The 26047-nt window shown below is 44.6% G+C and overlaps 1 protein-coding gene across 1 annotated transcript; it reads right to left on the reverse strand.

Moving 5' to 3' along the window:
• thumpd2 (THUMP domain containing 2) lies at positions 1-22136 on the reverse strand. Its single transcript, XM_056292107.1, has 11 exons — positions 21738-22136; positions 14204-14342; positions 12053-12868; positions 11571-11677; positions 11275-11352; positions 10939-10991; positions 9809-9896; positions 4846-4917; positions 3580-3694; positions 1932-2052; positions 1-786 (listed from the first exon to the last, which is right to left on the reverse strand). Exons 1-11 carry the CDS (start codon positions 21846-21848, stop codon positions 417-419), a joined length of 2070 nt encoding a protein of 689 aa, XP_056148082.1. The 5' UTR covers positions 21849-22136; the 3' UTR covers positions 1-416.
• Between the last annotated feature and the right edge of the window lie 3911 nt (positions 22137-26047).

Consider the following 26047-nt stretch of genomic DNA (forward strand, 5'->3'; position numbering starts at 1 on the left):
TTCTTTCTTTTTTTGGATGTGTGTCTAAGAGAGGGCATGGCTGTTAAGCCCCTGTAAGCCCCATATGGCTGCACAGAAAACAGGGTAACATGGGACTAATGGTGGCAGATGGCCGGGTCACAACACAGTGAACGTAGTCCAACTGACAGAGAGAATCAAACAGTTTAATTTTCAGGAAAATCTTCTCTCACATAAAACAGCAACTGTAGTTTTTACTGCAAAACATCTGCTTGTGCAAGAGACCGAGCAAAAGAGCCAAGATAAATAAACTCTACTGTAAAGAGGGAAAATAAAGGTGTAAGGACGTGCTTATATCATGGCAAAGCAATATCGTTTTTTTTTTCAAATTACACACACCACAGCACTCAATTATCAGGATATTAATAACATTTGTTTAATTTTTACCTTGTGTGTTATTACAAACCGGATCTGGCGATGTACTCATCATCCTGTCTGTATTTTACATATTTATTAATTAGTCCATCTATCACCCCTAGTCCGACCCGGTATGTGGCCTGGTGTTTCAAAGAACACAGAGGGGCTGAGGGCCTGTGTTTCAGCTCAGGGCAGGGCTCTTCTTGCTGGAGAGTTGATGACGTGTTGCCTGGTGGGGTCTGCTGGTTCTCCTGTTTTACAGCAGAGAAAGGGGGAGACTGGAGCCCAGTCCAAGGCTCTTCCTCCTGGGTCGCGGGGAGTTCAGTCTCGGGTTGAGCCTGGAGCTTTTTCAGGAGGCAAGACAACTGGGGACTTAGAAGGATAACCAAGGTACCGCCAACACGAAGGATTCTGGATGGACACACACACACACACACACACACACACACACACACACACACACACACACACACACACACACACACACACACACACACACACACACACACACACACTTTATGGTTGAATCATTGTTTTCTATTGTTTAACTGAACACTTTGAAGGAAATATCACAATACAAAGAAACACACACACACACACACACATATTTCAGATGGCTACATACGTTTTTCAGTGTTAAACTGAAAAGAAGTTTACAAAACATACACAATAGGTCAAATTAGTACCATTTCCTGTTTAGCATATTATCAGATTAAAAAAAAAAACAAGCATATCCTCTCCAAAGAGTCACAAGTACACAAATCTAACTCAGAAGTGTTTGATCAATCTGTCCTCTCTTGATTTGAACAAAGTTGAATATTGGGAATATGCTGATATAAATATTAGGAATATGCAGATATAAATACTGGGAATATGCCAATATAAATATTGGGAACATGCCGATACAAATATTGGGAACATGCTGATATAAATATTGGGAACATGCCGATATAAATATTGGGAACATGCTGATATAAATATTGGGAATATGCCGATATAAATATTGGGAACATGCTGATATAAATATTGGGACTATGCCGATACAAATATTGGGAATATGCAGATATAAATATTGGGAACATGCTGATATAAATATTGGGAATATGCAGATATAAATATTGGGAACATGCTGATATAAATATTGGGAATATGCTGATATAAATACTGGGGATATGCTGATATAAATATTGGGACTATGCTGATATAAATACTAGGGATATGCTGATATAAATATTGGGAATTTGCTGATATAAATACTGGGAATAAGCTGATATAGATATTAGGAATATGCTGATAGAAATATTGGGAACATGCTGATATAAATATTGGGGATATGCTGATATAAATATTGAGAACATGTTGATATAAATATTGGGGATATGCTGATATAAATATTGAGAACATGTTGATATAAATATTGGGGATATGCTGATATAAATATTGGGAATATAATAAGCATGCAAAGACTAATGTAATATTCATCGAACCAATGTTTTATGAGTGCTTTCAAATTATTCCAGATTTAGAACCAGCAGCATGCATGCATGCCCGCTGACCTCTCCATCTCTGCCACCAGGAGCAGCAGGGTGGCAGCCATGTCTGTCTTTGTGCCGAACTTCCTGCCAAAAGGTAGGTCACAGACCACAGCGTCCACACTAGCGTTGGGCAGGGGGAGCTCTGTGAACACGGGGGAGGAGAGACAAGCCAAGATCATTTAAATAACAGGGTTATTTAGGACCCTTCAGAATAAACGTCCGCCATTTCCAGGTGTCCATGTAACAAGCTGGTTAAGTTATTTAAGAACATGGAAACTGAAATCTAATTTTAGTCATTAAATCACTGACGAGCTACAAACTACACCAAGCTCACAGACCAGCAGTTGTCCGAGGGTGGGCTTTATGCACATAACATGTCAGGAGCCACGAGAGATGTCGTCACTGGCATCAGTTTTGGACTGGCTTATTCAGTCCAGTGACTTGTTTTCTGACACAAACCAGACAACATGGCAAGAGGTGGCAATACTATGATTTACCAGCACATACCTAACAGTTAACAGTGCCCCATCCAGGCAAAAACAAGACAACTTCTGTCTTCTGGAACAGGACTTCTTTCAAACACTACATAATGTTATGGATGCTATACATATAAACTGGTAAATTATTAAATGAAATAAAACAGACCAAAAAAAAACAAAAAAAAAACATATTTGTATAGAATTCATCATGTCTTATTTCTACAATGCCCAGCAATGGACCTGTCTCAGGTCTCTCTCTCCCTGCCTTTCAGCCACTGCCTGCTGGGACAGACTTCTGTCCCCCAGTGGCCCTGAATTCAGTTAAGTGGGCATGGATATTGGATGGATGGTCATTCCTGTTATAAAAGACCCAGTATTATCTTGACAAATAAGGATTTTTTTTTGCATTCCCCCCAGTTGTACTTGGCCAACTACCCCACTCCTCTGAGCCGTCCCGGTCTCTGCTCCACCCGTCTGTTGATCCGGGGAGGGCTGCAGACTACCACATGCCTCCTCCCATACATGTGGAGTCACCAGCCACTTCTTTTCACCTGACAGTGAGGAGTTTCACCATGGGGGACGTAGCGCGTGGGAGGATCACGCTATTCCCCCCAGTTCCCCCTCCCCCCCGAACAGGCGCCCCCAACCAACTAGAGGAGGCGCTAGTGCAGCGACCAGGACACATACCCACACCCGGCTTCCCACCCGCAGACATGTCCAATTGTGTCTGTAGCGACGCATGACCAAGACGGAGGTAACACGGGGATTCAAACCGGCAAGTCTACCCGGACTTGTATGAACATTTAATTTCTACCTTTATTCATTCAGTAGTACTAGGCATCCACTTTCTTCAAATATTTGATAATGAAATTTCTCTCATTTTATTTGTAAATGTTGTGAGATACAGATCAATAATAACTTCACTAATATCTTACCACAACTTCTCTGTTATGCAGACCACTGAAGTGGTGTATGGATATTTGCTACTGTCTGTTAGTGAACTAGTTATATTTCTCTCACTGTTTGCTACTTTTTGCTTCTAATCTTTGCAACGTAGTTACTGAGGCTCATTCCACTGTCAAACTCCTTTTTAAGCTTCTAGATAAAAACATCAACTAAAACTCTAATCACAATGTATCATTCCAGTTTTACTTTGAGGACAAAGACTGTTTTTGTGTGAGTGCTCATACCCATGGCTGAAGCCTGCATCACTTGTATCCTGTCCTGCAGGTCTGCAAATAATATGTTTTCATTGGCCTTCTGCAGCTGTCTGTCATCAATGTCCACGCCCAAGAAATGAGCACCCTGATGGTTGAGACCACAGTTCAGTTACTGCTGTTTCATAGAATGAATCCTTTACGTTGAAACAAAATCTCATCTCATCTCATCTCATCTCCAGCTGCTTCTCCGGGGTCGGGTCACGGTGACAGCAAGCTAAGTAGGGCACTCCAGACGTCAATCTCCTCAGCAACACCCTCCAGCTCCTCCTGGGGGATCCCAAGGTGTTCCCAGGCCAGATTGGACATGTAGTCCCTCCAGCAAGTTCTGGGTCTACCCCGGGGTCTCCTCCCAGTTGGACGTGCCTGTTAAACCTCGAAAGGAAGGCGCCCAGGGGGCATCCTGATCAGATGCCCGAACCACCTCAACTGGCTCCTTTCGACACAAAGGAGCAGCGGCTCTACTCCGAGCTCCCTCCAGATGTCCGAGCTCCTCACCCTATCTCTAAGGCTGAGCCCAGACACCCTACGGAGGAAACTCATTTCAGCTCCTTGTACCCACGATCTCACCCTTTCAGTCACTACCCGAAGCTCATGAGCATAGGGGAGGGTCGGAACGAAGACTGACTGGTAAACTGAGAGCTTTGCCTTCCGGCTCAGCTCCCTCTTCACCACAATGGTCCGGTACAACGTCCACATTACTGCTGATGCTGCACCAATCCGCCTGTCAATCTCCCACTCCATCCTACCCTCACTCGTGAGCAAGACCCCAAGATACTTGAACTCCTTGACTTGAGGCAACAACACATCCCCAACCCGGAGGGAGAAATCCACCATTTTCTGGTAGAGAACCATGGCCTCAGACTTGGAGGTGCTGATTCTCATCCCATCTCATCTCATCCATCTCATCAATGAAACAAAATATCTCACTCAAAACAACAGCAACAAGCATTTGTCCAAACGCTGTACAAAATGTGGACCGCATTTAAAAGCTGAGGATCGTAACACAACAGAATAAATATTTCCAAATGTAAAAAAGACAGCTGCTAGATAGCTATAATATTTGCAGTCATGCTTGCATCAACTATAAACCTTTGTTTCTTCTATTTAAACTTTCCAGCTGCAAGAAATTGTATGATTGCTAACTGATCATCATTATTAGCAATTACTTCCTCTTTACTTTAAAGCAGAGACATTTGAACTCTGTGCAGTGTGAAAGTGACTGGTGTTGGTCCTGACCTGGTGCTCCTGTGCAGCTTCTATTAAGATGGTTCCCACCCCACACATCGGGTCTACCACACGGTAGCCTGGCTGGGAGACAGAACACAGGATAATAATATAATAACTCCAGCACAGCACATACCTGTGCAGTAATGAGGCCATGCAAATACTTTATTACCAAAGCTGGAGCATGAGGTAGGGTCCAAACTGAGGGACGGAAGGTATTTGTTTGAAGGAGGTTTCTCACAGAAAACCAGCATTTCTGAGAAAGATGAATCTACTTACTTTCCCTCAGTGTCTAAAATTTCTGAGTTTCACACAACACAAAATATGAGTAGCAGATGGCATGTGCATGTGTAAGAGAGAGCGAGAGAGAGACAGAGACAGAGACAGAGGAAGAGAGAGAGAGAGAGAGAGAGAGAGAGAGAGAGAGAGAGAGAGAGAGAGAGAGAGAGAGACAGAGACAGAGGAAGAGAGAGAGAGAGAGAGAGAGAGAGAGAGAGAGAGAGAGAGACAGGCAGGCAGACAGAGAGAGAGACTGTGTGTGTATTTACATCTGGCTAACCTGATATCTCATGAGGTTGTTTTTTTATCTTTCTTTTATCCAGTTCATAATTTGTGCCGGTGTCTTTTAAAGACTTTGTGATGTTGGTTAGGGGTGAGCACCCATTAACTTCACACAAACCATTAACATACGATATATCATACAGTAACATACTATATAACATACAGTAACATGATATAACAGATTAACATATATCATACAGTGACATACGATATAACATACAGTAAAATATAACATACAGTAACATACTATATAACATACAGTAAAATATAACATACAGTAACATATGATATACAGTAACATTATATAACATACAGTAACATAGGATATAACACACAGTAACATATAACATACAGTAACATACTTTTTAACATACAGTAACATACAGTATCATATGATATAACATACAGTAACATACTATATAACATACATTAAAATATAACATACAGTAACATATGATATAACATACAGTAACATATAACATACAGTTACATATGATATAACATACAGCAACATACAGTAACATATAACGTACAGCAACATATAACATACAGTAATATATGATATAATACACAGTAACATACGATATAACATACAGTAATATATGATATAACACAGTAACATACTATATAACATACAGTAACGATGTAACATACAGTAACATACTATATAACACAGTAACATGCTCTATAACATACAGTAACATACTATATAACACAGTAACATGCTCTATAACATACAGTGACATACTATATAACATACATAACATGTTATATAACATACAGTAACATACTACATAACATACAGCAACATATGATATAACATACAGTAACATACTACATAACATACAGCAACATACTATATAACACACAGTAACATGCTACGTAACATACAGTAACATGATATAACATACAGTAACATGTGATATAACATACAGTAACATACTATATAACACACAGTAACATGCTGTATAACATACAGTAACATGTGATATAACATACAGTAACATACTATATAACACACAGTAACATGCTGTATAACATACAGTGACATATGATATAACATACAGTAACATACTATATAACACACAGTAACATGCTGTATAACATACAGTAACATGTGATATAACATACAGTAACATACTATATAACACACAGTAACATGCTGTATAACATACAGTAACATGTGATATAACATACAGTAACATACTATATAACACACAGTAACATGCTGTATAACATACAGTAACATGTGATATAACATACAGTAACATACTATATAACACACAGTAACATGCTATGTAACATACAGTCTGATGGAGCTGAATCTTTTAATCAGGAATCGGGAACAACATTTATTTGGCATTTCACTCCATGCACCTTTGCACATGATATGAAATATAATTTCCCCCAGCCCACAGTGGTGTTACACAAAGACAACAACACATATCCAAACTACAAAAAAACTACAAAAACTACAAAAACACATATATCCAACATATCCACAAAAAAAAATCACTGTCCAAGAGCCCAAATGCCAGGATGACTGTCAGCCTGCTGGTCTGCATGGACTAGCAGTTAGCTTAGCCTGTCCCGCTTCCGCGTCCTGTCAGACCGCCCTCGGTGTTTCCTCCTCGGGCACAGCTCCAGGCAGCAGCAGACCAGGCTCCCCCAGCTGATCCAGCACCAGCTCTCCCAGCCATCAAACCAACACACAAACTTACATGCAGACGTGGACAAAGACACTGCATGGACGGTACTGGGTGAGGCTGCTGCAAATGTGAATTCGTGCCGCCATCTTCCCACACCAGAAACAAAGACTTACTTTTGGCATGTGAATGTGAAGATAATATGTTTTCTTTAATCTTCATCTATGAAGCCGGTGCATCTTTTTTTGCTATAGTGGCTGCTGTGACATTTCCAATTTCCCCACATCAAACTAAGTTAACGAATCTGAATGGACCACAAAGCTGAATGAAACGCCTCCTCCAGCACTTCAACAAGAACGAAGAAGAAAGCCACTTAATTTGAGTCATTGTACAGGTACAGTGAATGTGTTGTCTGCATGTACCCACCCTATTGTATAGCAGCAGTTGCAGTTGCAGCACCCGGGCACCAATTTCTTTCCACTGCCTTGCTCAGGGGCACAGGCAGGAGTATTAACCCTAACATGCACGTCCTTTTGATGGTGGGAGGAAACAGGAGCACCCGGAGGAAACCCAAGCAGACATGGGGAGAACATGCATACTCCACACAGAGAGGACCTGGGACGGCCTGGGGTTCAAACCCAGGACCTTCTTGCTGTGAGGCAACAGTGCTGACCACTGGGCCACCGTGCCGCCCGTAAATAACCTTTCATCCATATCCTCATATGCTGGCTGATGAGGGGTGAAAGGTGTCACAATTCTGAATCCTGCAACAGCCGCAGTAGGCATCTAGGTTGGAAAAGGTCTTTTAGAAGCCTATTGTGCCATACTTGTAAAAAGATAAATACTTGTATTGTTCCATACTTATAAGCCTATTGTGCCATACTTGGCTTCTTCTTCAGACTTGCCGCTGCCTGCCTTATTCCTCCACATTTTGCTGCAACTTCACAGTTACTGTTACAATGAGCAACTAAAACAGTGCTCATGATTTGAATATTCCTGGATTACGGTTTATCTTTGAGATGCCAGAGATAGTGGGATTATGAAGGACAGTTTGTATGCAAATCTTGAAAACTGTTGCTTTAACTGAGGGAGTGAATCTGTCTCAGAAGTGAGATGCTGGAAACGTTGTAAGATGGAGAGGTTTGGTTTCCATCAGGAAGTAAGTGTTGGAAACGTTGTAAGATGGAGAGGTTTGGTTTCCATCAGGAAGTAAGTGTTGGAAATGTTGTAAGATGGAGAGGTTTGGTTTCCATCAGGAAGTGAGATGTTGGAAACGTTGTAAGATGGAGAGGTTTGGTTTCCATCAGGAAGTAAGTGTTGGAAATGTTGTAAGATGGAGAGGTTTGGTTTCCATCAGGAAGTAAGTGTTGGAAATGTTGTACGATGGAGAGGTTTGGTTTCCATCAGGAAGTAAGTGTTGGAAACGTTGTAAGATGGAGAGGTTTGGTTTCCATCAGGAAGTAAGTGTTGGAAACGTTGTAAGATGGAGAGGTTTGGTTTCCATCAGGAAGTAAGTGTTGGAAACGTTGTAAGATGGAGAGGTTTGGTTTCCATCAGGAAGTAAGTGTTGGAAACGTTGTAAGATGGAGAGGTTTGGTTTCCATCAGGAAGTAAGTGTTGGAAATGTTGTACGATGGAGAGGTTTGGTTTCCATCAGGAAGTGAGATGTTGGAAACGTTGTACGATGGAGAGGTTTGGTTTCCATCAGGAAGTAAGTGTTGGAAACGTTGTAAGATGGAGAGGTTTGGTTTCCATCAGGAAGTAAGTGTTGGAAACGTTGTAAGATGGAGAGGTTTGGTTTCCATCAGGAAGTGAGATGTTGGAAACGTTGTAAGATGGAGAGGTTTGGTTTCCATCAGGAAGTAAGTGTTGGAAACGTTGTAAGATGGAGAGGTTTGGTTTCCATCAGGAAGTAAGTGTTGGAAATGTTGTAAGATGGAGAGGTTTGGTTTCCATCAGGAAGTAAGTGTTGGAAACGTTGTAAGATGGAGAGGTTTGGTTTCCATCAGGAAGTGAGATGTTGGAAACGTTGTAAGATGGAGAGGTTTGGTTTCCATCAGGAGGTGAGATGTTGGAAACATTGTAAGATGGAGAGGTTTGGTTTCCATCAGGAGGTGAGATGTTGGAAACATTGTAAGATGGAGAGGTTTGGTTTCCATCAGGAGGTGAGATGTTGGAAACATTGTAAGATGGAGAGGTTTGGTTTCCATCAGGAGGTGAGATGTTGGAAACATTGTAAGATGGAGAGGTTTGGTTTCCATCAGGAAGTAAGTGTTGGAAACATTGTAAGATGGAGAGGTTTGGTTTCCATCAGGAAGTCAGTGTTGGAAACGTTGTAAGATGGAGAGGTTTGGTTTCCATCAGGAAGTAAGTGTTGGAAATGTTGTAAGATGGAGAGGTTTGGTTTCCATCAGGAAGTAAGTGTTGGAAATGTTGTACGATGGAGAGGTTTGGTTTCCATCAGGAAGTAAGTGTTGGAAACGTTGTAAGATGGAGAGGTTTGGTTTCCATCAGGAAGTAAGTGTTGGAAACGTTGTACGATGGAGAGGTTTGGTTTCCATCAGGAAGTAAGTGTTGGAAACGTTGTACGATGGAGAGGTTTGGTTTCCATCAGGAAGTAAGTGTTGGAAACGTTGTAAGATGGAGAGGTTTGGTTTCCATCAGGAAGTGAGAACAAAACCATAATGAACAAATCAATCTGGATTTTTATCAACATTATCTATGCAAGTTTTTTTTTAAAATTTAACAACCACGTAGTGGGTTAGTACCTGTATGTGAGCTAGTGAGGTCATGGCCCAGGCTACAGTGGACCTCACGCCTGTGTGTTTCATGTAGCGGCGGTTTGACAGGGGTGACCTAGAGGACACACAGGAGTTACACACAGCTGTTTGAATACGCTGACACCACCGTCTCTTCACACCTTTAGGTCAAAACAAAAGTCATGTCCAACCAAATACGCTTACACACATTTTGCAGTAACCTGTCATCAGTAAGGAAACACATTTATGCCACCCTGTTTTTTACAACACAACCTAAAAACACATGTATCTCCAGCAAATAACAACAAAACCATGATGGCCTCTCACCCTAAAGTACCATAATTAAAAGTAAATAAATATAAAGCAGGGTTTTGGTTTCACACACACAAGCACGTAAACACACACACACACACACACCTCTTTTTTTTTTTTGCTGGTTGCCCATCTAATCGATGATGACCATCTTCTCCTATTTGTGAGTCCTTTGGTGGCTGTATAGTCTGATCCTGGATGCACAGTTGTGGTTGCGGACCGGGCATGTAAAAGTGGTGCTGGGGGGGGGGGGGCCCTAGGCTTTGCTACACGGTGTTGTGTGCACTGGTTTTCCAGGTAGCAGAAGAAGATACCTGCACAGAGATGGTTTTTAAAGTGGCATGGGGGGTGCGCTTCTCCTTGACTTGATTGTAGAAGAGGTGGTTCCACTGGCAAGAGGGACCCCTAGACAACCCGCACCTCCACACAACTGCAGGAGGCTGCCGCAAATCCAGTTTTGCAGAAACCGCCTCGAAGCGTGCCGCCACAGCTTAGTTTTCAGATGGGGTAAGCTCCGTTAGCCTTTTGTCTCCCCAGACTCACACACAAGGCAGCCGGGCAGTGGTGGATAGGTGCCAGGGCGTGTCCACCAGGGTGGGCCTGCACACCATATCTCTGAGGGCCCACTGCTGCTCCAAGATCCCCTGCCAAGTTAGCCTGGGACCACAAGACCCCACTTACCATGTGTGGCTGCGGGGAGGTCTGGCAGGAGTCTTGGTGAAGGAGAGGCTATGTACTGGCAAGGGAAGGCACACACATACATACACACACATACACACACATACACACACACACACACACAACAAGTCAGAGATGACATGGCTTACCTGGTCAGCGGTATTCCCAGGATGCAGTGGTCATCACTCAAATTCAAGTTTACCTGCAGTGGAGCAGGGACACAGACGGAGGTGGGAACATGTTTGATTACAAGTTGTCTCCCTTCCTCTGCAGGTTCCAAGTTGATATACACACTAAATCAGTCAACAAAATCTCTAAACACACTGAAATTATTTTTTAGCACAACAAAATCTGTGAAAAGTCAGAGGGTGCAAACACACTGACCATCACTGTATTTAGCAAGCTGCTGAATGGAAATCATAAATCCAACTTTTTATTTTCTTTTAATAAAAACACATTTATTGCGATTGTTTAGAGGACTTTACCTCCAGTTGTGGATTCTTGAGGTCTGACTTCCAACCCATCAATCTCCTCAGTCCTGCTGCAAACACACAGCTCACCTCCTACATACATAACAATGAAACCCATTTCACACTGCCTGAATGTGGCTCGGCCCGTCAGAACTGCTGAACTTAGTCACCTGCTCAGTCAATCACACAGGGCAAGTCTCGTAACGATAGTACAAAGGGATTTGAACCAACCAACCAGCCAGTCAGTCAATCTATCAATCAACCAATCAATCAGTTAGCCAGTCAGTCTATCTGTGTGTGTGTGTGTTTACCTGTGCACTTAGGCATCTGGACAGGGATCCGGTGCACTTGCAGTTCACCCTGAAGGAAACAGCAGCGGGGGGGGAGGGCTGGAGCACACTTTCCTTCGTGGTGTTCACTTAAATGACAGGGGTTGAACAATGTTATCCTCAGCCACCATGGCAACCAAACACAGCAACAACAAAAACAACAACTATGACAATACTGACGATAATGACCAGGAGAAGAGGAGGAAGCGGTGGTAGTGGTACGGAAGTAGCAGAAGTAGTATAACTTGTAGGAGTAGCAATAATTGCGGTGGATGGAGTAACAGAAGATGTAAATGTTGAGTTTGTAATAATATCAGTATAAAGCACCTTGCCCATGACGATGGCATGAAATGCCAAAAAACAGCACGAGTAAAAGGCAAGAAACACACGCATCACTGTCTGAGTTTAATGAGCTATGTCCAGATAAATGATTCTAAAGGAGACTGAAAATCGTTAACTCTCACCATGTTCCACACCTTCCACAGCCAGGCCGCTGTTCACCATGTCGTCCACCTCGGGGCAGCAGCCGACTCCTGGTACGGTGTGTTTACTGCCGGAGACCCGCTCTCCGCTACACATGCCTGGTGCTGTCATGGATGTGTGTGCTCCTGAAGGACTAACCTCTGCAGCCACACTTCTGCTATCATCCCCATCCTCCTCGCTCTTTCTCTTTGCTGCCTTGCTCGCTCCGTTCTGTCTGACCCCGCAAGACTCACCAGCCCCACCCAGCCAGTCATACGTCTCATTTTTCTTCCTCTCTGGTGTGTGAAGTGTGTTTGCTCCATTGCCACTGATTTGCCCACTCTTTTCTTTTTCCTTTCCTGTTTCCACCCTCCTCTCACCATCTCTCTTCCTCTCAACCTCATTCCTCCTCTTTGTCTCGTCTCCATTTCTTTTCTGTTCCAATGTCTGTGTCTCATTCCAGCCACCTCCGCAACATCTTCCTTTCACATGACCGCCCCCCTCATTTTCCTCCACTCCACTTTCCACTTCCCTTTTTCTCTCAGCCAGACTCTCTTCAGTGTCCAGCTCTCTCTTTCTCTTTTTCGACTTTCTGTCTTTGCCCTCCTCCTCCTCCTCCTCGACTATCTCCGTTTCAATCTCTTTCTCCTTTGCAGGACTGCCGCTCTTCCTTTGTGGTTTCCTTGTTGGATTTGGTCTGTGGGCAGAACCACAGCTGACGGCCAGGTCTCTCTGAAGACGACTCCATGTCATTAAACCATCACTCCATTCCCTCCTGTTACCCAGGAGTCTGGCCTGTAGCACCGAGGCCACCTTCGCTGAAGCATCAGAGAAAAGAGCAGAGAAGGCGAAAGATTACAAAAAGCTACCAATGTGAACAATCATAGCAGCGTTCTCTCCTGGCAGGCTGGAACAGTCATTGTTAGTATACTCTGACTGCCTTACTGTAAGTACATCTGGGCCAAGCAGATATTTTAAAATATAGAAACCACGCAGAGGGCCTACGCTTCTCAAAGCTAAATATCACAGCTCCAGATATACGTTCCATTACTTTTCCCATTGAAGAGAAAGATGGTTATGCTATTCCACTGTTTCACTTTATTCTATCACCAAAATGCCCATATTCACTTTGCATATGGTAAAACGGGCGTCCGGGTGGTGTGGCGGTCTATTCCGTTGCCTACCAACACGGTGATCGCCGGTTCAAATCCCCGTGTTACCTCTGGCTTGGTCGGGCATCCCTACAAACACAAGTGGCTGTGTCTGCGGGTGGGAAGCCAGATGTGGGTGTGTCCTGGTCGCTGCACTAGTGCCTCCTCTGGTCGGTCAGGGCACCTGTTTTCAGGGGAGAGGGGGAACTCAGGGGAACAGCGTGATCCTCCCACGCGCTACGTCCCCCTGGTGAAACTCCTCACTGTCAGGTGAAAAGAAGCGGCTGGTGAATCCACATGTATGGGAGGAGACATGTGGTAGTCTGCAGCCCTCCCCGGATAAGCAGAGGGGGTGGAGCAGAGACCGGGACGGCTCGGAAGACTGGGGTGATTGGCCACATACAACTGGGGCAAAATGGGGGGGGGGGGTGGTACAACATCATCAGAACTTCTGTTTCATACAGGAAATAGACAGAGCAGGTGAATTTAGTTAAAAGCTCTGATCCTTTCCTAACATCACCTGTTAGACCCACTTCACCTAGAAGTCCACCTAGAAGTCCACCTAGAGGGGCAGACTGAGAAGAGGACACAGGAGAAATAAAAAAGAAATAAATGAATTATGCCTTAAAACAACCATGCAAAAGGAAATACAGCTGTTGGTTGCTGCGCGTTATTCTATGTTAATAACCTACATCAGGGATGTGGTGAAAACCCAAACAAATCATACTGCTGTGGACTACAAGTGCAGGCTGAGTCTTCTGAGGAGAAGGGTATCCAACCAACTGAAAAAAAAAAACCTCAAGATGGCCGTGGTCCCATGTTTATGAGTGCAAAAAATCTGAGCAGGGAGGCTGTGAGTCATTAGTTTGGTTTTCAGTTAGAACCATTTTGCAACTCTCACTGAAATGTACCAGTAATTATGCCTAAAAGAAGCTAAACTATTACACACAGCACTCCAGATAGTGAGAGGGCAGTGCCAGTGCCATGTTTCCGCTAGCTTACCTTGGCTGGTGTGCACAGGCAGCTTGACAGGTGAGTCCTGTCTCAACAGGAGGAAGAGTCTCTCTGCCGACTTCAGCTGCGTCACTTTGCTTATCGGAGCAGAGGAGCTGAACAGCAGCCTACCTGGGATCTGACACACCTGGACAAGCAGCAAGACAACGCAATGTTAGACACATGCAGCAACAACAAGGCTGAAACCAGCAATGTCAGACACATGCAGCAACAACAAGGCTGAAACCAGCAATGTCAGACACATGCAGCAGCAACAAGGCTGAAACCGGCAATGTCAGACACATGCAGCAACAACAAGGCTGAAACCAGCAATGTCAGACACATGCAGCAACAACAAGGCAGAAACCAGCAATGTCAGACACATGCAGCAACAACAAGGCAGAAACCAGCAATGTCAGACACATGCAGCAGCAACAAGGCTGAAACCAGCAATGTCAGACACATGCAACAACAAGGCAGAGACCAGCAATGTCAGACACATGCAGCAACAACAAGGCTGAAACCAGCAATGTCAGACACATGCAGCAACAACAAGGCTGAAACCAGCAATGTCAGACACATGCAGCAACAACAAGGCAGAAACCAGCAATGTCAGACACATGCAGCAACAACAAGGCAGAAACCAGCAATGTCAGACACATGCAGCAGCAACAAGGCTGAAACCAGCAATGTCAGACACATGCAGCAACAACAAGGCTGAAACCAGCAATGTCAGACACATGCAGCAACAACAAGGCTGAAACCAGCAATGTCAGACACATGCAGCAACAACAAGGCTGAAACCAGCAATGTCAGACACATGCAGCAACAACAAGGCAGAAACCAGCAATGTCAGACACATGCAGCAACAACAAGGCTGAAACCAGCAATGTCAGACACATGCAGCAACAACAAGGCAGAGACCAGCAATGTCAGACACATGCAGCAACAACAAGGCAGAAACCAGCAATGTCAGACACATGCAGCAACAACAAGGCAGAAACCAGCAATGTCAGACACATGCAGCAGCAACAAGGCAGAAACCAGCAATGTCAGACACATGCAGCAACAACAAGGCAGAAACCAGCAATGTCAGACACATGCAGCAACAACAAGGCAGAAACCAGCAATGTCAGACACATGCAGCAACAACAAGGCTGAAACCAGCAATGTCAGACACATGCAGCAACAACAAGGCTGAAACCAGCAATGTCAGACACATGCAGCAACAACAAGGCTGAAACCAGCAATGTCAGACACATGCAGCAGCAACAAGGCTGAAACCAGCAATGTCAGACACATGCAGCAACAACAAGGCAGAAACCAGCAATGTCAGACACATGCAGCAGCAACAAGGCAGAGACCAGCAATGTCAGACACATGCAGCAACAACAAGGCAGAGACCAGCAATGTCAGACACATGCAGCAGCAACAAGGCTGAAACCAGCAATGTCAGACACATGCAGCAACAACAAGGCAGAGACCAGCAATGTCAGACACATGCAGCAACAACAAGGCAGAAACCAGCAATGTCAGACACATGCAGCAGCAACAAGGCAGAAACCAGCAATGTCAGACACATGCAGCAGCAACAAGGCAGAAACCAGCAATGTCAGACACATGCAGCAGCAACAAGGCTGAAACCAGCAATGTCAGACACATGCAGCAGCAACAAGGCAGAAACCAGCAATGTCAGACACATGCAGCAACAACAAGGCAGAAACCAGCAATGTCAGACACATGCAGCAGCAACAAGGCTGAAACCAGCAATGTCAGACACATGCAGCAACAACAAGGCAGAAACCAGCAATGTCAGACACATGCAGCAGCAACAAGGCTGAAACCAGCAATGTCAGACACATGCAGCAACAACAAGGCAGAAACCAGCAATGTCAGACACATGCAACAACAACAAGGCTGAAACCAGCAATGTCAGACACATGCAGCAACAACAAGGCTGAAACCAGCAATGTCAGACACATGCAGCAACAACAAGGCTGAAACCAGCAATGTCAGACACATGCAGCAACAACAAGGCTGAAACCAGCAATGTCAGACACATGCAGCAACAACAAGGCAGAAACCAGCAATGTCAGACACATGCAGCAACAACAAGGCTGAAACCAGCAATGTCAGACACATGCAGCAACAACAAGGCTGAAACCAGCAATGTCAGACACATGCAGCAGCAACAAGGCAGAAACCAGCAATGTCAGACACATGCAGCAGCAACAAGGCAGAAACCAGCAATGTCAGACACATGCAGCAGCAACAAGGCAGAAACCAGCAATGTCAGACACATGCAGCAGCAACAAGGCTGAAACCAGCAGTGTCAGACACATGCAGCAACAACAAGGCTGAAACCAGCAATGTCAGACACATGCAGCAGCAACAAGGCTGAAACCAGCAATGTCAGACACATGCAGCAACAACAAGGCTGAAACCAGCAATGTCAGACACATGCAGCAGCAACAAGGCTGAAACCAGCAATGTCAGACACATGCAGCAGCAACAAGGCTGAAACCAGCAATGTCAGACACATGCAGCAACAACAAGGCAGAAACCAGCAGTCAGACACATGCAGCAGCAACAAGGCTGAAACCAGCAATGTCAGACACATGCAGCAACAACAAGGCTGAAACCAGCAATGTCAGACACATGCAGCAGCAACAAGGCAGAAACCAGCAATGTCAGACACATGCAGCAGCAACAAGGCAGAAACCAGCAATGCCAGACACATGCAGCAGCAACAAGGCTGGTCCACATGCGACCTGGTGATGAAGTAAAAAGATGTCCAGCAACAAACAGGTCATGAACCTGACCCACACAGGGACTAGTCACGTCCACCAACAGGCAGGCGTGCTGTGAAGGCACACGTATTTGAGTGGGACATTAATCCTGACCCGATTTACTGATTTTAACCCTTTTCAAACTGCATTAGTTTCACGAAGGGAGGTCCTGTTACCATCAGCATGAGTAATTTTAATTCAGTTTGACTCTGAAATGTCTGTAAAAAAAAAAAAAAAAAAAAAAGAGCAAAAGCCACAAAAAAAAAAATCCAGAGCGAAATAACTTTCATATGCCCTCAAACTCGGAAATCCACAAAAATAAGTGAAATCCAGTTCAAATCGACATATTTGCTTTTTTCTGACCTGGAACAACAGCAGATTTTTACATCCTAACCCACATCCAGCCCCTGTGAAATGTGTTTTCAGGTAACACCGCTTATTTTGGATCCTGCTGATCCAATCACAGTGACTGTAAGGCCCTTTGGGACTGCTACGTGATGTTGGGCTGTACAAATAAATTTGACTTAACTGATGGATCACCTACCACAGCACCACATCAGGGAGAGCCCATGTGAAGCAAGTAAAATATCAATCTTGTGAAAATTGATTGTTGTGTTGCGCTTTCTCCATTTTGTTTGGTGAAACTCACACATTTGATGGAGCTTCCTTGTAAAACAAACAAGCAAAAGAGTGAGGTATGTTGAAAAGAAAATGATGTAGTAGTGATACAGGTGGTACTCTATCACTACAACATCATATACATATCACTAATTTATACCTAGATTGTTTAACACAATCTTGGAAAGGGAGAGGATGCCTGAGGAGTGGAGAAGAAGTATACTGGTACCGATTTTCAAGAACAAGGGTGATGTGCAGAACTGTATCAACTACAGAGGTATAAAGTTGATCAGCCACAGCATGAAGATATGGGAAAGAGTAATAGAAGCTAGGTTAAGAGGAGGAGAGGTGATGATCAGCAGCAGCAGTATGGTTTCATGCCATGAAAGAGCACCACAGATGTGATGTTTGCTTTGAGAATGTTGATGGAGAAGTATAGAGGAGGCCAGAAGGAGTTGCATTGTGTCTTTGTGGATTTAGAGAAAGCATACGACAGGGTAGCGAGAGAGGAGGTGTGGTATTGTATGAGGAAGTCGGGAGTTGCAGAGAAGTATGTAGGGGTGGTGCAGGATACGTATGAGGGCAGTGTAGCAGTGGTGAGGTGTGTGGTTGGAATGACAGATGGGGTCAAGGTGGAGGTGGGACTACATCAAGGATCGGCTCTGAGCCCTTTCTTGTTTGCAGTGGTGATGGACAGGTTGATGGACAAGACCAGGCAGGAGTCTCCATGGACGATGATGTTTTATAGATGACATTGTGATCTGTAGGGAGAGTAGGGTGCAGGTGGAGGAGAGCCTGGAGAGGTGGAGGTATGCACTGGAGAGAAGAGGAATGAAAGTCAGTAGGAGCAAGACAGAATACCTATGCGTGAATGAGAGGGAGGACAGTGGAATGGTGAGGATGCAAGGAGTGGAGGTGATGAAGGTGGATGAGTTTAAATACTTGGGGTCAACTGTCCAAAGTAACGGGGAGTGCAGGAGAGAGGTGAAGAAGAGGGTGCAGGCAGGGTGGAGTGGGTGGAGGAGAGTGTCAGGAGTGATGTGTGACAGAAGGGTACCAGCAAGAGTTAAAGGGAAGGTTTACAAGATGGTAGTGAGACCAGCTATGTTGTCTGGTTTGGAGACAGTGGTGCTGATGAAAAGACAGGAGGTGGAGGTGGCAGAGATGAAGATGATAAGATTTTCACTGGGAGTGATGAAGAAGGACAGGATTAGGAAGGAGTATATTAGAGGGACAGCTCAAGTTGGACGGTTTGGAGACAAAGCAAGAGAGACAAGATTGAGATAGTTTGGACATGTGTGGAGGAGAGATGCTGGGTATACTGGGAGAAGGATGCTGAATATGGAGCTGCCAGGGAAGAGGAGAAGAGGAAGGCCAAAGAGGAGGTTTATGGATGTGGTGAGGGAGGACATGCAGGTGGCTGGTGCGACAGAGGAAGATGCAGAAGACAGGAAGAGATGGAAATGGATGATCCGCTGTGGCGACCCCTAACGGGAGCAGCTGAAAGCAGTAGTAGTAGTAGGTAGTAGTAGTGGTAGTAGTAGATATAGGAAATAGTAGAACCCACTTATGAGAAAACGGAACGCCGGATGCAAATGGTTTTGCTAAACTTTCAACATGTGGGTTAACTAAATTACAGGTAGAATGAACTGCAGTGTCATGTATTGACCAGAGGTGCGCATCAGCAGAGATGGGGCTAGCTATGGAGAGTGGAATTTCTCAAGTGCTTATTCTCTGGCAGTGATGATTCGGACTAGATTTGGCCATGATATATCAGAGATCAGGGTGATAGACTGAGGGAGTCAGATTATGCAAGGGATAAGTGGGAAGAGTTTGAGGAAATTAGTGACAATGCTCAAGTAGGCATGCTGGTTTGTGGTAAGGATGTGGATTGGGCATTACTGAAGTAATAATGTCAGTGGTATATTCATTCATACTTTCATTATCCAAACCACTTATCCTTGCTCTCAGGGTCGCGGGGATACTAGAGCCTATCCCAGCAGTCATTGGACAGCAGGCAGGGAGACACCCTGGACAGGCCGCCAGTCCATCACAGGGCCCACACACACACACACACACACACACACACACACACACACACACACACAAACACCTAGGAACAATTCGAACGTCCGATTCACCTGACCTACATGTCTTTGGACTGTGGGAGGAAACCAGAGCACCCGGAGGAAACCCACACAGGCATGGGGAGAACATGCAAACTCCACACAGAGGACGACCCGGGACGACCTCCAAGGTTGGACTACCCCGGGGCTTGAACCCAGGGCCTTCTTGCTATGAGGTGACCGTGCTAACTGCTGCACAACCATGCCATCATCAGTGGTACATAAACAAATTAAAAGGATAAAAGCCTGAAACCAAGAGAGCTATGGTGGAATACGGGATTCAAGTGGGTGGTAAATGTCAGTAATTTGGCCTGTAAATTCTTTTTTAGAAATCTATACAGTGGATAATTTTGCATATGAGCTCAAGAAAATCACCACAAGGGAAGTGATATAAACCACAGAAAGGGGACACCTGGCATAAAAGTAAAGCATGACTGGGTTTGCCGCTCAAATAGCAGACAGCATGTATGGACAACTGTGTATCATACAAGAAGTAATTATAAAGTTAACAATGTCCGTATCTGATGAAGCAGAGCAATTCAGAGGCAGTTGATGGTAAGCCTGAAGCAGAAATGGCCGTTGGGGTTTCTCAAGCTACAAACAGTGACTGCAGTAGAGAACGAAGAGCATTAAAGAGGTGCAGGTGTGGGACAGCACTGAGTATGACATGCTTTGGTTAACACATCTACGGTGCATGCTTCTCCACCTGGATGAAATATAAAGTAGAGCTGATCCTCGGAGGAGACTGCAGATCATGTTGTTTTATAAGAGTTTGACATTCTTTTGTCTGATAGTTTTTAGATAAAGACTGCATTTAGAAAACGGTGTCTGGTCTAGAGGCAGAGTACCCGTGTTACTAGATGGTGATTGTTAAGCCTGATCAAGGCTCTGTGCCATCAATTAAAAGAGAGTTGAGACACACAAATATTCACCCACAACCAATTAAATGGATGCAAAATGTTTTCTCCCTATTCTCTCCCCTCTCCCACACAGTCACTGTGCAGACAGGCTCAGACTTTGAAGGGTCTATTAAGAAGTTATTATAGACCCTTGGCAGTAAATAGACTGCCATCGTTTTGGAAAGTTGCATTTGAGAAACAACTTTCATTGTGAGGAATAATGTTTTTTTTCTTCCAGCAACTGAATTGCTCAAAATTGAATCGTCATTTGCAGAAAGAAAATGATGAAGAACTTGCCTGTTTGCTGTGTGTCAGAAAACACATTACTACATTACATCGCAATAGATCTACATTTGTTAAAAAATATATTATGATACTGACATTTGCAGCCAAACTATGTGTTTTAATTTCGACTATTTACAGAAACACTTAATCCCATAAAATCACCGACAATTAAACATAAAAGCACCTGCAAATAAGCCTGCATTACAGAACATATTCCAGCAAACTAATCTAATTTACTTCGTTTACCGAATCTAAGTGAACGTAATCTAGGGAAATTTACTCGATTACTTGAATTTACTTGATCACTGCATTTTCACGCAACAACATTAGTTAACCAATTCCCATTCGTGGGAGAGGAAATAGATTCAACGAGGACTGGTACGTGCCTGCCCTCTACCGGCCATTTTGATAAAGTACTCTGAAGCGATCAGACTGAGATGGTTTGGACATGTGTGGAGGAGAGATGCTGGGTATACTGGGAGAAGGATGCTGAATATGGAGCTGCCAGGGAAGAGGAGAAGAGGAAGGCCAAAGAGGAGGTTTATGGAGGTGGTGAGGGAGGACATGCAGGTGGCTGGTGTGACAGAGGAAGATGCAGAGGACAGGAAGAGATGGAGACGGATGATCCGCTGTGGCGCCCCCTAACGGGAGCAGCCGGAAGTAGCATTAGTAGACTGAAGCGATCAGAGTTCATAATCAACCTGGTAATTAATGTATCAAAATAACAAGTTCTTTTGTTGAGCTCATACAACTCAAACGGTAAACCACGTGATATTGCCGGTGGGCTCTGGAAGGACCCAGGGTGAAAGCTGTCAATCACACTCACGTCCTCAGCTGAGAGCCTCCTTTTCACCTCCTCCGCTAAGAAAGGCTCCATCCCGTTTCCCGCCGTGCAGCAGTAGCGCGCTAAACTCCGTTCCCTTTCCGGTTCCGTCATCGTCAGGCCAAGTCAGCCTTATTTGTTTAGCCCAGTAGCACACACCGTGGGTGGTTGTTATCAATAAACTAAAGCAATCGTTCAGGAAAGGACTTTATACCCTCGGTTCTTTTGCTGCGTAAGTCGCCATGTTAGCCTGTTTCACCGGAAACGGAATCGCGTATGGTGAACTGTAACGCGTAGACACGCCCAGCAGAGGTCGCACTTATGCAATTTAACACGATTGCTGACACGAACAAGACTGACACGTTATATATATACTTCAATATGGCCTCAGTGAAATAACAGCGGCGGGGAGGCATGAAACAAACGCTCGTTTCAGGAAGCAAGACCAGTAAAACCAGGCGGAGGACTGGAGGCTCCGTCTCTGGAGGCTCCGTCTCTCCTCCCCTCCGCCGTTCTGCCTCTCCTCCCCTCCACCTCTCCTCCCCTCCGCCGTTCTGCCTCTCCTCCCCTCCGCCTCTCCTCCCCTCCGCCGTTCTGCCTCTTGCTTCTGTGTACACAGGCACACGCACATTTTTTTTACTTTAAAAAAAACTTTATTGTCACATATTTACAGCAGCTGTGGCTGTGGTGAATACATAGTTCAAGAAGAGGGAGGAACACAGGGTGACGTACAAGAGTGGAGGAAAGTGCACACAGGTGGACTATATCTTATGTAGAAGGCGCCATCTAAAAGGGATTGGAGACTGCAAGGTGGTGACAGGGGAGAACGTAGCTAGGCAGCATCGGATGGTGGTCTGTAGGATGACTTTGGAGACCAAGAAGAGGAAGCGAGTGAAGAGACAGCCGAAGATCAAATGGTGGAAGTTGAAGAAGGAAGACTGTTGTGTGGAGTTCAGGGAGGAGGTAAGACAGGCACTGGGTGGTAGTGAAGAGTTGCCAGATGGCTGGACAACCACTGCAGAAATAGTGAGGGAGACAGCTAGGAAGGTACTTGGTGTGTCATCAGGACAGAGGAAGGAAGACAAGGAGACTTGGTGGTGGAATGAGGAAGTACAGCAAAGTATACAGAGGAAGAGGTTGGCAAAGAAGAAGTGGGATAGTCAGAGAGATGAAGAAAGTAGACAGGAGTACAAGGAGATGCAGCGTAAAGCAAAGAGAGAGGTGGCAAAGGCAAAGGAAAAGGTGTATGGTGAGTTGTATGACAGATTAGACACTAAGGAGGGAGAAAAGGACTTGTACCGACTGGCTAGACAGAGGGACCAAGCTGGGAAGGATGTGCAGGAAGTTAGGGTGATCAAGGATAGAGATGGAAATGTGCTGACAAGCGAGGAGAGTGTGTTGAGAAGGTGGAAGGAGTACTTTGAGGGCTGATGAATGAAGAAAATGAGAGAGAGAGAAGGGTGGATGATGTAGGGATAGTGAATCAGGAAGTTCAGTGGATTAGCAAGGAGGAAGTGAGGGCAGCTATGAAGAGGATGAAGAATGGAAAGGCAGTTGGTCCTGATGACATACCTGTGGAGGCATGGAGGTGTTTAGGAGAGATGGCAGTGGGGTTTTTAACTAGATTGTTTAACACAATCTTGGAAAGTGAGAGGATGTCTGAGGAGTGGAGAAGAAGCATGCTGGTACCGATTTTCAAGAACAAGGGTGATGTGCAGAACTGTAACAACTACAGAGGTATAAAGTTGATCAGCCACAGCATGAAGATATGGGAAAGAGTAATAGAAGCTAGGTTAAGAGGAGGAGAGGTGATGATCAGCAGCAGCAGTATGGTTTCATGCCAGGAAAGAGCACCACAGAGGTGATGTTTGCTTTGAGAATGTTGATGGAGAAGTATAGAGGAGGTCAGAAGGAGGTACATTGTGTCTTTGTAGATTTAGAGAAAGCTTATGACAGAGTGCCGAGAGAGGAGGTGTGGTATTGTATGAGGAAGTCAGGAGTTGCAGAGAAGTATGTAGGGGTGGTGCAGGATATGTATGAGGGCAGTGTAGCAGTGGTGAGGTGGTGGTTGGAATGACAGATGGGGTCAAGGTGGAGGTGGGACTACATCAAGGATCGGCTCTGAGCCCTTTCTTGTTTGCAATGGTGATGGACAGGTTGACGGACAAGACCAGGCAGGAGTCTCTGTGGACTATGATGTTTTATAGATGAGATTGTGATCTGTAGGGAGAGTAGGGTGCAGGTGGAGGAGAGCCTGGAGAGGTGGAGGTATGCACTGGAGAGAAGAGGAATGAAAGTCAGTAGGAGCAAGACAGAATACCTATGTGTGAATGAGAGAGAGGACAGTGGAATGGTGAGGATGCAAGGAGTAGAGGTGATGAAGGTGGATGAGTTTAAATACTTGGGGTCAACTGTCCAAAGTAACGGGGAGTGCAGTAGAGAGGTGAAGAAGAGGGTGCAGGCAGGGTGGAGTGGGTGGAGAAGAGTGTCAGGAGTGATGTGTGACAGAAGGGTACCAGCAAGAGTTAAAGGGAAGGTTTACAAGATGGTAGTGAGACCAGCTATGTTGTATGGTTGGAGACAGTGGTGCTGATGAAAAGACAGGAGGTGGAGGAGCTGGAGGTGGCAGAGGTGAAGATGATAAGATTTTCACTGGGAGTGATGAAGAAGGACAGGATTAGGAACGAGTATATTAGAGGGACAGCTCAGGTTGGACGGTTTGGAGACAAAGCAAGAGAGGCAAGATGGAGATGGTTTGGACATGTGTGGAGGAGAGATGCTGGGTATGCTGGGAGAAGGATGCTGAATATGGAGCTGCCAGGGAAGAGGAGAAGAGGAAGGCCAAAGAGGAGGTTTATGGATGTGGTGAGCGGGGACATGCAGGTGGCTGGTGTGACAGAGGAAGATGCAGAGGACAGGAAGAGATGGAAACGGATGATCCGCTGTGGCGCCCCCTAACGGGAGCAGCCGAAAGTAGTAGTAGTAGTAGTAGTTGTAGTAGTAGATAATATTTGGTATAATATAATATTTGGTATAATATAATATTTGGTGTAATATGTATTTGGTGTAATATAATATTTGGTGTAATATATATTTGTATAATATAATATTTGGTGTAATATAATATTTGGTGTAATATATATTTGGTATAATATAATATTTGGTGTAATATAATATTTGGTGTAATATAATATTTGGTGTAATATAATATTTGGTGTAATATGTATTTGGTGTAATATAATATTTGGTGTAATATATATTTGTATAATATAATATTTGGTGTAATATAATATTTGGTGTAATATAATATTTGGTGTAATATAATATTTGGTGTAATATAATATTTGGTGTAATATATATTTGTATAATATAATATTTGGTGTAATATAATATTTGGTGTAATATGTATTTGGTGTAATATGTATTTGGTGTAATATATATTTGGTATAATATAATATTTGACATTAGGTGCATCATGATTAATGTGCTGAGGCCTTAAAAAGGGTTGTTGCTTTAAAGGGCTCTTTCTACTCAGGTGTGTGTGTGTGTGTGTGTGTCTGCGTGTGTGTCTGTGTGTGTGTTTGAGAGAGGAAGATAGAGTAAGTTAGTGTTTTCCTCTGTTCTGCCCTCTCATTTTCTCTCATCGCTGCTCTCCTCTCTTCTTCTCCACTTCACTCAGATGGAAATGAGACCTTTAGAGAGGAACAGAGACAAAGTGCTGTCTGATGAAGCAAAGAAGAGAGGGGCAGAGATGGAGCTATGAAGAGAGGGGCAGAGATGGAGCTATGAAGAGAGGGGCAGAGATGGAGCTATGAAGAGAGGGGCAGAGATGGAGCTATGAAGAGAGGGGCAGAGATGGAGCTATGAAGAGAGGGGCAGAGATGGAGCTATGAAGAGAGGGGCAGAGATGGAGCTATGAAGAGAGGGGCAGAGATGGAGCTATGAAGAGAGGGGCAGAGATGGAGCTATGAAGAGAGGGGCAGAGACGGAGCTATGAAGAGAGGGGCAGAGACGGAGCTATGAAGAGAGGGGCAGAGACGGAGCTATGAAGAGAGGGGCAGAGATGGAGCTATGAAGAGAGGGGCAGAGATGGAGCTATGAAGAGAGGGGCAGAGACGGAGCTATGAAGAGAGGGGCAGAGATGGAGCTATGAAGAGAGGGGCAGAGATGGAGCTATGAAGAGAGGGGCAGAGATGGAGCTATGAAGAGAGGGGCAGAGATGGAGCTATGAAGAGAGGGGCAGAGATGGAGCTATGACGAGAGGGGCAGAGATGGAGCTATGAAGAGAGGGGCAGAGATGGAGCTATGACGAG

Source organism: Lampris incognitus, chromosome 13 (genome assembly GCF_029633865.1).
Source record: "Lampris incognitus isolate fLamInc1 chromosome 13, fLamInc1.hap2, whole genome shotgun sequence".
In the NCBI taxonomy this organism is placed as follows: Eukaryota; Metazoa; Chordata; class Actinopteri; order Lampriformes; family Lampridae; genus Lampris; species Lampris incognitus.

Excerpts from the sequence above, each read along its gene's own strand:
- thumpd2 (XM_056292107.1), bottom strand. The coding sequence starts at position 21,848 with ATGACGGAACCGGAAAGGGAACGGAGTTTAGCGCGCTACTGCTGCACG. Across the intron at positions 10,992-11,274 it reads TCAAGAATCCACAACTGGAG|GTAAACTTGAATTTGAGTGA; the intron begins GTAAAGTCCTCT and ends GCTCCACTGCAG. Across the intron at positions 3,695-4,845 it reads AAGCTGCACAGGAGCACCAG|GGTGCTCATTTCTTGGGCGT; the intron begins GTCAGGACCAAC and ends CTCAACCATCAG.